At 31.0% G+C, this 15,967-nt stretch overlaps 1 protein-coding gene and 1 long non-coding RNA gene across 2 annotated transcripts in view; one reads left to right on the forward strand and one right to left on the reverse strand.

Moving 5' to 3' along the window:
- The window catches only part of LOC107070133 (netrin-1), a 136,046-nt gene that overhangs the window by 56,372 nt on the left and 63,707 nt on the right, over positions 1-15,967 (forward strand). The window contains exon 2 of the mRNA XM_015328042.2: positions 8,225-8,413. Within this exon, the coding sequence (XP_015183528.1) occupies positions 8,225-8,413 (189 nt within the window). The remainder of the gene's footprint in view (positions 1-8,224; positions 8,414-15,967) is intronic.
- The window catches only part of LOC149033175 (uncharacterized), a 121,738-nt gene that overhangs the window by 48,597 nt on the left and 57,174 nt on the right, over positions 1-15,967 (reverse strand). The window lies entirely within an intron of this gene.

Below are 15,967 nucleotides of genomic sequence, written 5' to 3' on the forward strand. Positions count from 1 at the left end.
CTGTCTTTGAATATAATTAGACATTATTTTCTACTTTCTTTTTTTTTGTCACATTATGAAGCTACCAAGAGAGATGAGAAAGAAAGATGAGTGTAATGAAAGTGTCCCATTACGTTAATTGTCGAATAAAAATGAGATTTCTCGTAAGAGAATTAAGATATATATATATATATATCGTATATAAGATCTTGTTCAAAAGGAAATAATAATCGATAGGTATTTACCTTAATGTAGAAAAAAAAAGAAATAAAAAATTGATATCGTAAATAGAAAAAGAAAAGTAGAAAGGTAACGATGGCTAGTTAGATCGTTAGATTTAACGAGCTAGACGATAAAAATCTGTTCTATCGGGTAATAAAAATCCAATAAAATGTTTGCCTTTCGGTACTTTTGATGTCCAATCTCGCGTAAAGTTCCACGAAATTTCGTTGACAGCGAACATCTGCTTTGCTTAAAACAGTGAACGAGAAAGAGAGAAATTATCCTAGCACGATCGCTGATCGTCAATTTATAAAAAGAAAAAAGAAACGTTGATCGAAATAACGAAGAGGTACTGGTCGGATGGTAGTAGGGCGTCGTAAAGTTCCCGTAGGGTCCCCAGGATGTTCTTTTCCATGCCTCATTAGAATCATAGTAACACAGATAGAAGAAAAGATGATGATCTTCTAGTTTTCTAAAAAGGGAAGGGATAGGAAGAGGATGGTAATCGGTAGCTCGAATGGTCGGTCGGTTGGTCGTTCAATGAATTAAGAAAAAATTCCACGTAGCACCGGTTAACGAACCGATTTTAATTTCAACCTGGCTGTGGCTCGAAAACGCTTACGGAATAATTAATCGAAAGCATCTTCACAACCTTTTTCTACCCCTCCCCCTGGCGAGAACGAACGTTCCTCAAGGTAGAATAAAGAATTAGTGGGTCGCTTTAAACAGGTTAGATGATACTACCCCACCATTCCCTCCCCCAGCAGCAGAAGCCCCCCTTTACCTGTACAATTTTATCGCGAGCGTGAGAATAGTGAACAAATTGGACCCTCGAGGATGCACCCAATTTTATCTGCTTTTCTTTAAAATTCTTCACATTATTCCCGAGTCTTTAGACATTTTGTTTTTTTTCTCCTGTATAAACTTTGTCTTTTATGGGAAAAGTAAAAATATTAAAACGAAAAGTTTAATATATCTGCTAGGATGCTTCTGCAGAATAAATTATAACAACACACACAAAATAATACTACAATAAGAATAGAATACTTAAAATAATAATACTAAAAAAAATATATATATTAAGTAAGGTTAGTTATGTCATATGTAAATCTGAAAAAAACGTGAAATAATTGAAATGTAATACAGCGCTATCTGTTAAATGCTTACAGAACCTAAAGACTTAGATAACCTCTAAATAATAAATTCTTAAATTAGCAATTAAGAAATAAAAATAATCGCGATAAAAACTATCCCATATCCTAAGCTGAAAAAAGTCACACAAAATAAAAAAAATTTCATTAAGATATGTAGGTTAAGAAGTTTCAGAATTATTAGTGGACGAACATATTGCACCACTGAATTTTTATATATAAAGATATATACCATATGCATATAAGTATTGTAAATATTCATCTTGATGTAGGTGTTGTCCAATCAAATAATTTTTTTTAAATAATTAACTCGCATATTTTCGCCGTGTAATTTAATATTTATCAAACAATTGGATTCCCCTTTCGCTCGTGAACACTTTTTTTTCTTCTTTTATTTTTTATATTTTTTTTTCCCTTTTACTTTCTTTTCTTTACGAAGGAACTTAGAATGGCCGTTATTGATAATTAATATTCCCTGTAATAGAACTACCGCTCGTCTCTCTCATTTCTCTTTCATTTCTTTCTTTCTCTCTCTCATTCCCGATACCGTTCACGGCGCGAAGAAACAAACGAAGAAAAAAGAATCGAAAACCACCCGTGGTTCTCGAAGTTATTAATGCACCACGCTCTCGGTTACTCGTTTCGTCGGAATTTTCACATGCGTGGGAGGTTAGCGGAGAGCTGGTTTAAAAGCCAACTCGAAAGGATAACGCACCTGTGACAGGATTACTTCGTGGTAGAAATGGAAATTAAAATTGAAACAAAAAGAAGAAGATAAGAAAAATAAAAAGAAAAAGGTGCTATCTTATCCCATTCTCCCCCCCCCTGCCCACCACCTCACCACTTTCTTTTCTCTCAACTCAGTCTGACACTTTCTTTCGACTAATTTTCGATAATGAAGATCGATCCGTCACGATCGATGTTTCATTAGTAAAAATACATTGGTACGGTATACTCTATATGTATATGTATATATACACATATACATAAATATACGTATACATATATATACCTGTCTCGTCACGCTATAATTTTGTAATGAGATTATCGTCCTAGCACGATAATTATCGCGCATCTGGCAAGAGGTTCGATTGGTGGTGTTAGTGGTAGTGGTGGTGGTGTACGATTATCGAGAGACGAAGTGATTGGAAACGGAGGAAGCACCTGCGAGAGCTGAGAATAATTTCTCCGGTGTACATGGTTAATAGCACGGTTGTATAGTAGGTACTCTACACAACTATCTTCTTTATAATTTCCGAAGAAAAAGAAGAAGAAGAAGAAGAAGAAGAGCCTCTCATTCTCTTTGTAAAGATGTTTCTCTTTTTCCAACATGAACATCGAGCTCTAATTTGTCTTTCTTCTTATCTTTTTTTTTTTTGTATTTTTTTTCTTAATAATAAAATGCATAAAAGTACGTAGACATGTACGCACGTGTGTTTTACTTTCATCCAACTTACCTAACAAATTTTGAAGTATTACTTTAGGAGAAATTGATAAAACTATTAAACATCGATGAGATAAACGCGTACCAAAGTCAGTTAGTATATCTATTTGAAAAATGATGGTTTAAATGTATTCTCTAAGAGCTTAGGAGCTTCTAATGTTCTAAAGTACAAAGAGAACCACACTTGTGGTACGTGTAAATTTCTTCTTAAGAAATGAACCATCATCTACTTCCTTCATTATAAACTACTCTTGCTATACCCTACAGACTTTCACGATGCCTATCTTGAAATTTCAACTCTTATGCTGATTTTAATAAGCTCGAGAACGTAGATGCAACGCAGGTAGGTGCTTGCTTTCTTGCTTTCTTGCTTGTACGAACTCTTCTCTCTTGATCTTATCAAGTATTTTACCTAATAAATTAACTTGATGCAACTTCAAACAACAATTTTCCATGGGATCTTCTACATCTAACGAGTTTTCTTCTAACAACTTAACAACGAAGTTCATAGATATTTTACTTTGCACATGTTACCATCCTCAAATCGTTGAACTTTCACGAAGTTTATAATAAACAAAAAAAAATAAGATAACAATCAGGATGTTTCAATCACAAATTTTTAACAACAAGAATATCCTATGTATGTGTGTATGTGTGTACGTGTAGGTAGAGTTCGCGTAGGTCTCTTTGGGTGTAAATGAGAACTAGGAAGAATGAAAGAAACTATTTGGCAATTTTCTACGGTGCTAAACGAGTCTAACATGAAGCAGTTTATCTAACCACGTAAGCTTACAGCAAAGACAAGCTTTACGGAGAATCACGTATCTATCTTTGTCTAACCTATTTTTCTTCACGTTTATAGTTGGATTCTAGGAGTCGTTGCAACGATATATTACACGCCTTGGGTTAAATTGTTTTCGTTAGAAAAATCTTGTTAGAAAAATTGCTATCGCAGACCTATTTCTCATTTCATATAAAATAAAAGAAAATAAAAAATAAGAAAAATGTGCATTTAAGGAAAGAAAAAAAAAATTACATCTTCTATTTTCTGGATTTGTTGGAAAGGAAAACAAAAATGTAAATCAAAAGAAGAAAGATATGGCGATACTGAACCTTGAAACAGGTTCGAACTGTTAAACAGCCAGCATGTGTTACCTTCGATGTTCCGCAATTTTTTTTTTTTGTTTCTTTATTTTTCTTCATCGAACGATCCCCTCGTACACCTCAAAGTTTCCTTTTGTTTCTTCGTAAAGGGTGAGCTTCGAGTCGTTAGTACAAAACGAGCTGGAGATTAAGTTCACGAGATTCGGGTTCTATGTGAGAGAAAGAAAAGGATGATGCGCGTGCGATAGGACGACGACGACGACGACTGTCGAGAGAGAAAGAGAGAGAGAGAGAGAAAAGGGTGCGAGAAATACCTTTTGCTTCTTCGAAGAAATACGATGCAAAATGCCCGAGGATAATAGATAAAAGATTTCCGATCGACCTGTTAATTTTCTTACCTGAAAAAAAGAAGAAGAACAAGATAAATGATATCACTTTCATCGATTCCAAGTAGTACGATAATTGTATACATATATTTATTATATTATTATTAAAATAAGAAAATAATGACTGATATATATAAATATTTATATATATTTAAATATTTAATCGAATATAAATAATATAATTGGATATATTATTATAGAATATATAAAATAAAATACCAAATTAAATTAAATTAAATCATATACATATAATATAATACTTTATTTTATAATATTATTAACTACATTATATATATTATAATATTACTATAATATTTATAATAATTTATACATATTTTATATATATATATATATATATATATATATATATATATATATATATATTAATTATAATAATATATAATATAATTTAATAATAATATTAATAATAATATTATAACTAACACACGCGTTTCTGTGGCTCACAATCAGTCCGATACACACGTCTTTAAGTCAACGAATTACCTTATACCGCCATCTGTTAGAATCTTATCGAACTAACAGAGATAATCATGACTCTTTGTTAATAAACAAATAATTCGCAACAAAATAATATTGCGATTATAAATTAATATATAAACTATCCTATCTTTCAAGTTGGATGAAACTGCACACAGTATGCAAAATTTTGTTAAAATCGGTTCAGTAGTTTAGGAGTTCATTGCGAACAAACAACGTGACACGTAATTTGTGTGTATATATATATATATATATATATATATATATATATATATATAATACTTTATTATTAATATATTTAGTTCGGTTTCAATAATAATTTATTATTTTATTATAAATATACAGATAAGAAATATTTATTAACATAATTATAATAATGATATATATAATATTATCATTATAAATATTAAAACCAAAAAAAATATTGATTAACGCATAAAATAAAATTTCATCTCTGTAAATAAAAAAAAACTGTAAATGATATTCAAATAAGAAAATCCACCTGTTGATTTTTGTGTCTCTTTAACGTAGAAAAGATAAAAGAAAATCGATCGAAGAAAGAGAAGTAAGTAGATAATGTCATGATCTTAAATACCGATCACCGATCGTCGATCTAACGACGATTAATCTCTAATTACAGTACCGATCTACTCCTCTACTACAAAAATAACTCTCAAAGAGGAGGAGGGGCGTTTCATTTCGCGGCAAAACGGTCGGTCGGTCTTTGCAAATCCTAGTGCAAGGAAGAAAGCTTAATAACAGGAACCGATCGTGGAATTTCAGACGGTGGCTTGAACGAGGTTATTAACTATCTCGTGTTTATCTGATCGACCCGATGCACGCTCTCTTAGAAACTCTCACAACTACTAACCACCCTTTTTTACTTTAAAACATTCTCTTTCACAAAGTTCGTATCGATATACTAAATGTTTGACCAACTAATTTTTCTTTTTATTTTTTCCTTTTTTACTATTTTATTATTTTTTATTTTTTATATATGTTTTTTAATAAATTCTCAACACTGTTCGAGAAATGGTAAATAATTTCATTCAATATTAATTAATAGAATTTGTATTAATAAGGTATCAATATACCATATATACACGTTGTAATTTAATATTTTATTATTAATACTGATATATATATATAAAGAATTATTATTATTATTCTTACAAATAATAAATATTAGATATTTATAAATGTAAATGAAAATATTATTACTCTACGAAGCTTTTAAGGAAGGATTGAAATATTTTGCGAATTTAATAAGCACGTTGAACAACGAACGTAATACTTTTTATAATTTTGTAATAAATCCGAATAAGTTATACAGTTAAATACGCTCAAAGTTCTTTTGCAAATGTTAAATATTTTTTTGTTTACTCACAGACGATCGTGAATTCTTGTGAAATCTTCTTGAGATACAATAAAGGTTTTTTATTTACTACAATATTTTTTGTATTTTTTATTTTTCATCGAGGCTACGAACAATCGAACAAATACAAAGGGACGTTAACGAGGATACGAAAAAGAAACGGAAAAAGATAATTCGATTTCGATTGGATAAACCACTCACACGCTTCCCACGCTAATGATTTATCCGGAAAGAGGGAAGCCCATCTCAATTTCTACAATTACGAGAGATGTTCTTTCTTTCTTATTCTTTTCTAAAGTCGAAAATGTGCGATAGACCGAATTTCGGTCAATAAAAATCAATTCGAATTGATACTCACCGTAATACTAACTCTAGAAAAAGGGTCTTAAGAGAAAGAGAAAGAGAGAGAAAGAGAGTAGAATAAAAAAAAATAAAAAAAGGATAATAGAGTTATCGTAGAATTCGGAAAGGAATAGAAGAAATTTATTTCCTTCTATGTTGTTCGTGATGTAACCAGACGATATTTTCTCCGTGGGTTGAAAACGTGCGAAATAAACGCACGTGAGAAAGATTAGAAGAAGAAATAAAGAAAAAAAAAGAGAAGAAAGAAAAAGGTTTTGCAAGAAGCTCGAATAAAACCGTTCAATGCACGTAGTTACATAGCTAGAGATACGTTTTCTTCCTGGTTCGGTACACGGATTATTGGGTCGAGAAGATTCTCAAGAAAAGGGCTTGGTGGAAAGGGTCGTAAAAATTGCAAACCCTTCCTGACGCTCTAGTCTCTCTTTCTCTTTCTCTCATTCTTTTTTTCTCTCTCTCTCTATCTCTCTCTCTCTCTCTTTTGCTTCTTCATCAGTACCTACCTTTCTACCTACCAACCATACACGAGCCATACTTGTCTTTCAATTATTCCGTTATTTTCAAGAAGTCACGAAGAAGAACGTCGGAGTATCGTGGAGATATACTCGAATAGACGAATGAAGGGAAGTTACGGCACGATTCTTCTTTTCGAACCAACCACTCTCGTTTACTCTTTTGCTTCTTCAGAATTCAATGGACGCGAAACGGCAGCCAACTTCGATCAATGAGACAACGACGTTCAACGACAATTTTTTCTTTCTCTCTCTATCTTTTACTTTCATATATAAGAATCCGTTAAAAAAAAAAAAAAAGGACGGGGGAATAACAAAAAGTACAAAGTTGGTGATGATGCTGCTGTCGCTCGTAAAAAGAATAAAAAAAAGAATAAAAAAAAATAAACGTTTCCAGCAAGTGAATCCGAAGAAATTGTCGCCGCTCGTTCGTTCGTTAACGCGAATGACCCTTGAACCTAACGCTTTATCTATCTTTCTCTCTCTTTCTTCTTCATACTTTTCTTTCTTCTTATTTTTTTCTTACTCCTTCGAGTTTAAATGAATAAACTCGAGACTAATTATTCCCGATAAGTAGAAGAATTAAAAAAGTCTCGCCGTTTTTCTACCTTTTTCTTCTAAGAAGTTTGATAATATTCAAATGAACGAGCAGCATAGACCGAGATCAAGGCAAATTTTTTCTAACAGGAATTCAATCGCAATTCATTATCTTCGATTACGATTTTTAATAAAAAATTATTAATAATAAATTATACATTTTCGATGTATGCGTACGGTTTTTCCTATACCACTTTATCCAATTGCAATAAAGATTGTATACTTTGATTGTTCTTTTTTTCAAAAATTTAATTAATCTCCTTAACTGTATTTAAATGTTTTCCCAATTTTCCCAAAGAAAAAAAAGGATACTATTTTTCAACAATAATATCAGCATAAAAATGCCTAATTTCGATTTAATCTAAATGACCTAATGCAAAAAAAAATATTTTCCTCATCAACCACACACATTTACAATTCTAACCATCCCGTGTAAATGTATACTAATATATATTATTATTAAAAAAAATACATTTACCAAAAAAAAAAGGTTACAACAGTTATCTCGATTTATATTATTTATTATAATCGATAAATAAATAAGAATTATTTTACGATAATGAACGACGAACGATTACGACTTGGCCCTGTTACAGAGTGCAACTGCAACCTCCACGCGAGAAAGTGCAGATTCAACATGGAACTCTACAAGCTGTCGGGACGTGTCAGCGGAGGCGTTTGCCTGCAGTGCCGGCATTTTACGGCAGGAAGGCACTGTCATTATTGCCGAGAAGGTTACTACAGGGATCCGGCGAGGCCGATCACGCATCGCAAGGCCTGCAAACGTAAGTACACTCCAGAGACAATGCTTACATGTAAATCAAACGACTGGCAATCCTATCTCTCTCACTGCCACCACCCCCTCTTTTCCCCCTTATCCACCCTTCTCCAGCTTGTATCTCCCTTCCCTTACTTTCCCTTCCCTTCCTCGAAGTCTCCCCACGGGCTAATCGTGGAAATCGCACGCTTGCGAACATCGAAATTACCTGTGAGCTTAATCACGATCGGGCTGCGATCTTATTAGCATAATCCTTGAGACGTTTAAACCGTTATACGTGCGAGGAGAACAACAACGTGTAAGAGTTATACGACAATGCGATTTACCTCTTGGTTGCCGTTCCCTTCTAACATTTTCCTTCTTGTATATTCTATTAACTAAACATTTATCTTCGAGAGAAAAAACAACAAGAAAAGAAAAAGTACATTAGACTGAGAAATGCGACACGAGAATGCTTCTATCGTTAGAAGGATACAAACTTGGATTACATGGTGTGTATTGTATATACGATCGCGATAATCTCAATAATAATTAGATTGAACATTAGAATAATACCTAGATTCGTATTTCAATAGGACAATGAAAAGGGAAACGATTAGCCGACATGCCGTTGAAGTGTGTGTCAATTTAAAAACATTATCCAAATGAAATAGAATATTATCATCGTCAAATCAAAAACACACATTACATGTAACTTTTCTTCAAAGTACTCGCGACTCCAAATGAAAGATAATAAAGAGAGAGAGAGAGAGAGAACTAACAACTATTACCATTCGTCTCAGTCGTTTCTCGGTACTGTTACAAAGTGGTTACCAGCTGAGCAACCCCCTAATCTCGGTGCATTCAATTTATGTACGTTTGTCTAGGCCCACAAACCGCCGCTGGGATAACGATCTCTTGGTTTCTCTCTCTCTCTCTCTCTCTCTCTCTCTCTCTCTCTTTCTCTCTATCTATCTATCTATCTATCTTTCTCTCATTCCTATGGGTGTGAGAAAGCACGCTACATATTCACGTTCTATCCTTTTTCTTGTTGTATACATAAACTCGTACAACGAAGACAACCATCGTCATCGTCATCTTCTTCTTCTTCTACGTTGTCTTTCTGTCGTGCCATTGCATGCCACGCCAATGCATACATGCATATATGCATGCACATGTATACATAAGAAGAAGAAGAGAAAGATTCTTACTATATATTTCGCGATATACACGGCGCCATTGTAATACGGTAGATTTGTTGTCCATGGAACTCCTCTTTCTCTTTTTCTCTTTCTCTTTTTCTCCTTCTCTTTTTCTCTTTCTCTTTCTATTTTTCTGTTCCTTTAAATAAATTAACGGCAAACGACGAATGGTCTCGCTTAAAGCCTCTTGATCTACCAATGATCCTTTCTAAAAAGAATATATGTCTTACTTGATCTTCCCTGTTCTATACTAACCTCTTATAAAATGAAAGATGCACTCTACAGAAAAAGAAACTAAATACACCTGAAAAAGAGAGAGAGAGAGAGAGTTTAAAGGAAAGAAGAGAAACTCGATATGCATTTGCCACACACATATACACACTTTCTTTCTATCGTATTTATTTTCTAATTTGCAATTAGAATAGTAAAGGATTTTGTTCTATTCTATCTAATATTTATGGTGTATTTATTTTTATCTTAAAAAAAAAAATAATAATAATAAGTATAAAAGAGTATAAAAGAAACGTAGAATTAACATTGTAATAACCATTTATAATTAGATTAAATAAAAATTAAGTTAATTAATTTTATCTTTAATAAAAATCGATCATATTAGGTAACCCCTCCTCCTATTTTATAAAATATTAATTTAAATAAAATTAAATATATTATAACATATTAATTTTTATAAAATAAAAATATATAATGAAATGTTATTTATATAATATTATATTATTAAAAATATTAGATAAATAATCAGATATATCTCATTTGTATCTAAAAAAAATAATGATTCCCCAATTAATTAATTATTCTCGACTTTATTAAGGAAGTATGAATAAAGTTATTTTTTATATTAAAAATATTTGATAAATAATCAGATGTATTATCTCATTTATATCTGAAACACACAAATCACGATTCCCCAATAAATTAATTAATTAATTATTTTCGACTTTATTAAGAAAGTGTAAATAAAGTTTATCAATGTTGATCGTGAAAAAAAAACACGTATGACGAAGTATCGAACATTGTTTTAAGTTTCGATTTTCGATCTATCGGACAATTTTCTATCGACCAAATCGCAAATTCACCGGCTGACCGAAGTAATTAATCGTCCGTATCGGACGAAAGACGGCCGTTGTTTTACGTCGGATTAATTCGCGGTCGATGCTGAGACTCGAATTACCTGGGCGCGTGATTAATTCCCCAGACTCCCCTTCCCCCTCGTCCACCGTTCTCAGCTCTGCCAATCCCCGTCCTTCTTTCGATATATCTACTACTCTACCGACAATGAGCGTTGATCAACGAGCGACGGTAAATACAGGTGATGAATACATCGATCGTTCAATGATGTTTTAACAATTTATTTCGTTTAATCTTCACTCGTATATCGTATCGTATAATACTTTATTATACTTCTATTATTTTGATTAGTACTTTCGTTTTTTTGTTCTTTTTTCTCACTTTGTTTATTTATTTATTTTTTTCTAAATTAATGATCGTATAAGTTAAAAAGTTTTCAGATCGTTTTATAGAAAAATGTGAATATCTACTAGTTTTATCAATGAATTAAATTATATTTTGTATATGTTAAGTTAGAAACTTTTTCAACCCATTTACGTAAATGTATATAATAGGTAATAGGGCGTAGGGGAGGGTGCTATCTTGTGAATAAAACATAATATACTTTTATAATTATAACTTTTATAAAGTAAAATAAAATCAAAAGAGAATTTGTTTCTTCGTTAGATTTCAAAACTTTTCCAATCGATTCTCGTATATATAAAGTATACATAAATATATATATATATATATACTTATATAAATTTATAATATAATTTTATATTTTAAAATAAAATTTAAAAATATTATATATTATCATAAATATATATATTTTGATTAATATTAAATAATCAACTGACAGATCATTTTATTATACATATATTAATAATTTATTATTAATATTTGTAATAATATTTTATTATAATAATAAATATTTCAAAATATTTTACTAGTTGATAATTTATTAAAGATATTACAAAATATCGATCGGATAATAAACATCACGTAGAAATAATTTTATTATTCATTCTCTTGATTTTATTTCCATACTATTTCATGTACCAACTACTCGTTTATTATCCATCCATACATACATATATATATATAGATTTTTGTTTTATTCCTTTTGATCTCAATCTCTCTCTCTCTCTCTCTCTCTCTCTCTCTCTTACTCTTCAGACTCAAGACTTGCTTTTACGATCAATTCCCGTCGCAAAAAAGAAACGAACTGAGAAAGAAATAAATAAAAACCCCTCACCATCCTTTTGTACTTCCCCTTCGAAAAAAAAAAAAAAAAATAATAAGTATATGTACATCTATATATAATACGAATGAAAGAGAATGAATTCGATGGTGGTTTAGGACCACGTAGGGATAAAATTTGGTCGTAAGGTTATTAATTTATATACGAAATATACGAATAGTGTAGTATGGTGTATATAAGGGGAAGTTAAAAGGGCTGATGGCTAACCCACGCGAGAGAAAAGAAACAGTTCTTTCTCTCTGTCCATAGGTACGACGCCTTCGAACGTCTAGGACTAATTTATGAAAGTTATGCCGTCCTAAGACGACCTTAAATCTTCTTTTCGTGCCTTGGCTTGGTTCGCGGTGAGTGTCGTGTCTCGTTGTTATCTTAACGACTGCCATGACTGCTAACGAGAATACAGACTGTTCGTTATCTCGACTGCAAGAGCACGCGCAGAGACCCTCTCGGCACGACACTCTCTCTCTCTCTCTCTTTCTCTTTCCCTGTCTCTCTCTCTCTCTTTTTCTCTCTTCGCGTGTTTTATATGCCGTACAAGAGACATCGAGTTTTCTTTCCTTCTTAAAAGAAAAGGTTGACTATGAATTGCTAGAATAGAATGCTAGAGATATTAACTTACCAAGGGAAAAAAAAAGAAAAAAAATACTAAACTTCTAAACAGTTTAGATTAGATTATCTTATAACTTGTGGTTCATACGTTACACGTTATATGAATTCGCGTTTAACAAGAAAATCATCTTTTTATATGAAAAATGTATATCTGTAAATCGAGAGATTAATTTCCAATAATTTTATATTTTTAATATTATTAAAATTAATTTTAAATTTGCAATAAATTTATATATTAAATATAATATATAAATAACAATAATTATAATAATTATCATTAGATATATATATTTTATTATATTTATATTTATATATTTTATACATATATATTATATCTAATGTTAATTAAAAATAACATATAACTATAATAATAATTAACATTAATTTTAAATTTGTAATAAATTTATGTATTAGATATAAATAATTAAAAAAATTTATCTCTGCGATATTAATTATTCTTGATAATACACGCTTATACAAACTGTACGAATAATGATAAAACAATGAGAACAATGTGTAAAACAATTAAGAAAATAAACATAATTACAAACGACGATGTTAAATTAAAGCAAATGTCATTTGTAAATGTAATAAATTACATTTTATTGTATATAGAACGTTGTCTAAAGATTCGCAATATCTTCAACGAGTTGTAGGAATTTTCTTGCTATAAGAATTTGAATTATACGGTATTCTTCTTTTTCTATTTATTCTTCTTCTGAGAATATGAAACGAAGCAAATATACAGTACGAGGTTAATTATCTATATCGTTTTCTCTTTGTAGTTTGACAAAGTAAATTTTCGAAAATAATAAGAAACAATTGGTACGTTCATATTCGTAACACATGAGAGAGACATACGCGTGTCGTTTTAAGAGGACAGAGAAGATACACGCATCACGTTCAACGATATTAGAAATTCCCCCTCTTATTTGCGTAGCACGCGTGATCATAGGTACCCATAGAACGATAGGTTACGAACGAACGACCTATCCATTCCCTTCGATAACGTTCGCCCTGTGTTTACTCAAACCACAGTAGCACCCTCGGGCAAGGGTTGCTTCTCAAACAGCAGTATCGGTCAGTGGAGACCTTAGCGGTCTCCCTTCGGAAGCTTTAAGCCCTCAGGCTGTTCTTCCGTTCCGTTCCGTTCAGTTCTGTTATGTCAAAAGCTTCGATCACCCCACTTTGAAAGATTTTATGCGATATTAAATCGTAAGATAACTCGAGATAAAACTATACTATTCGATAATAGCGTACACCAATGAGAACCCTTTAGAACATTAAACCTATCAATAGACATCTATTTTTACTATTACCGATTAAATTTAGTTTAATTAAATGCAATTAATATAGTACAATATAAATGAGTAATAATGTTGAGTTGTAGAATTTATAAATTGATAATTTCAATTAATTGATAAATTTTAATTGCAAATTTACTTGTGAGATGATACTATATATAAATATGATTAATTACTATGATTAAATGATAAACCTGTCTAGGATTTATGTACATTTATTTTATACTTCAACCGATCAAATGACTGGTCTTTCATATAAGTTATAATTTTTTTTTTGTCTTTTTTTTTTTTTTTAGCAATAACGTTGAATGAAGAATTTTAATTAAAAATAAGAATGTCAGGTAATTTGATCGTAAATTTAATCGTGATAGGTTTAATGTTAAATATCGTTATCTGCTTGTTCGATACTCGATGTCGATTTTCAAATGACATTTCTCTTAAACTTTATTGAATCATTTTCGTAGAAGAAGAAGAATAAGTATAATGACATCGTGGAGTCTTGCCGTGCTATTATTTCACATTAATTAAACGTCATAGAGAAATTGAATTTTCCGAAGTATCGATAAGCAGCAACGTCGCATCTTCGTTACATTCAAGGTAACTTTAAACACGTCTAAGAAACTCTTCTCTCGAGTAGAAATCCAATCGTTAGTGCTCTTTCTTATTCCTTCAAATCGATAAATTTTCGCCTAGTACAAAGAAAATAGAGAAATGGAAACGGAGAATCGAAGAGGTCGAATTTCTCGTAAGAACCCGTGTCTGTCGTTTATACCTGTTCTTAACACCATAAAATTCCTGTAGTACACTCCTAGAAAGGTGCTTGAACCCGATTTGCAAAGAGTGCAAAAGCTTTTCTTCTTCTTGCACACTCGGCACGCGTTAGCATATTCATTACTCACCACTTAGCAAAGACTTAAGTCTTTAAAACTTTAAATGGGATCAGTAATTTTTTTTGTTTTTTAGTCTTTCTTTTTCAACTACTCGTACACGAAAATAATTACTAACCTTCTATTTATAATTATACATATATAAATTTAAATAACTTAAATCTTAGAACGAAACTTCATTGAATTTCGTTAACAAAATCACTGTGAAAATAATTTCTCGATTAAATTATTTTAAAAAATTAAACAAAAGTATTAACCTGTTAACCGGGCAGGACGTATAAATACGTCAAACGTATTTTACGTATTTTATCTATAAATAAACGAAAAAATATATATTTTGTAATCTTTTCATTTATTTTAAGCATAAATAATAAATAAATAATAAAAGCTGCGTAATTAAAAAGGTTAACAGGTTAATTATACAAAATTGTTATTATTGAATTATACAAAAAAAATTAAAAATTATTAAGAAAATGATTATTCATAGATATAATTATTACAATCTATTGAAATTACTTTTGTTTTGTTTTTATTTTTTTTAGGAGATATCGATATGTAAAATCTCGTTAAATGTTTTTTTTTTTTTTTATCAGAGACAAGACTAATGAAAAAAAAACCCAATATTCAGTTACACGGAATACCATAGAATAAAAAAGAATTAAAAAAAAATGAAAAAAAAAACAAAGAATCCTTACCACTGGCCTATCGTCTTTGAAATTATTCGCTCGTTCGTTCTTTTGCTGTTCGGCGGTACATAGGTGTATATGTTTACATAGGTATAACACATAAACATAGAAATATACACAGATACATGAACATATAACAAGCCTCCGGGGTGGCTTGTTATCTGCATTTACCCTTCCTCCTTATGTCCCCTCCCCTTTTACTTTTTTTTTTCCAACTCGTATCGCTGCCCTTCCTTGCATTTCCTTGCAATTCAAGCTTACATGTAGAAATGACTTTTGGTATGTGTAACAGATCCACGCGTGGAACTTTAAACCCAGATTAAATTCCATTTTCATTAACTCCTTACCCGTTATTTCCGTTTATAACTATTTTATATTCAAGAAGAAACGTTTCAGATAAATTTTATCAAAACAGAACTTAAGTAATAAAAAGTGTCTACTTTCTTACGTAATAAAAATTTCAATTCTTTTTTTTATTGTAAGAAGAATTCGAATTATCCTGCTACGAGAGTAACGTGGTACGTGATAAATAATTTCATCGTTGGTTCGATTATCGATTAAATTC

This window comes from Polistes dominula, unplaced genomic scaffold (genome assembly GCF_049000335.1).
Source record: "Polistes dominula isolate Pdom_NZ unplaced genomic scaffold, Pdom_raw_medaka contig_15, whole genome shotgun sequence".
Classification (NCBI taxonomy): domain Eukaryota; kingdom Metazoa; phylum Arthropoda; class Insecta; order Hymenoptera; family Vespidae; genus Polistes; species Polistes dominula.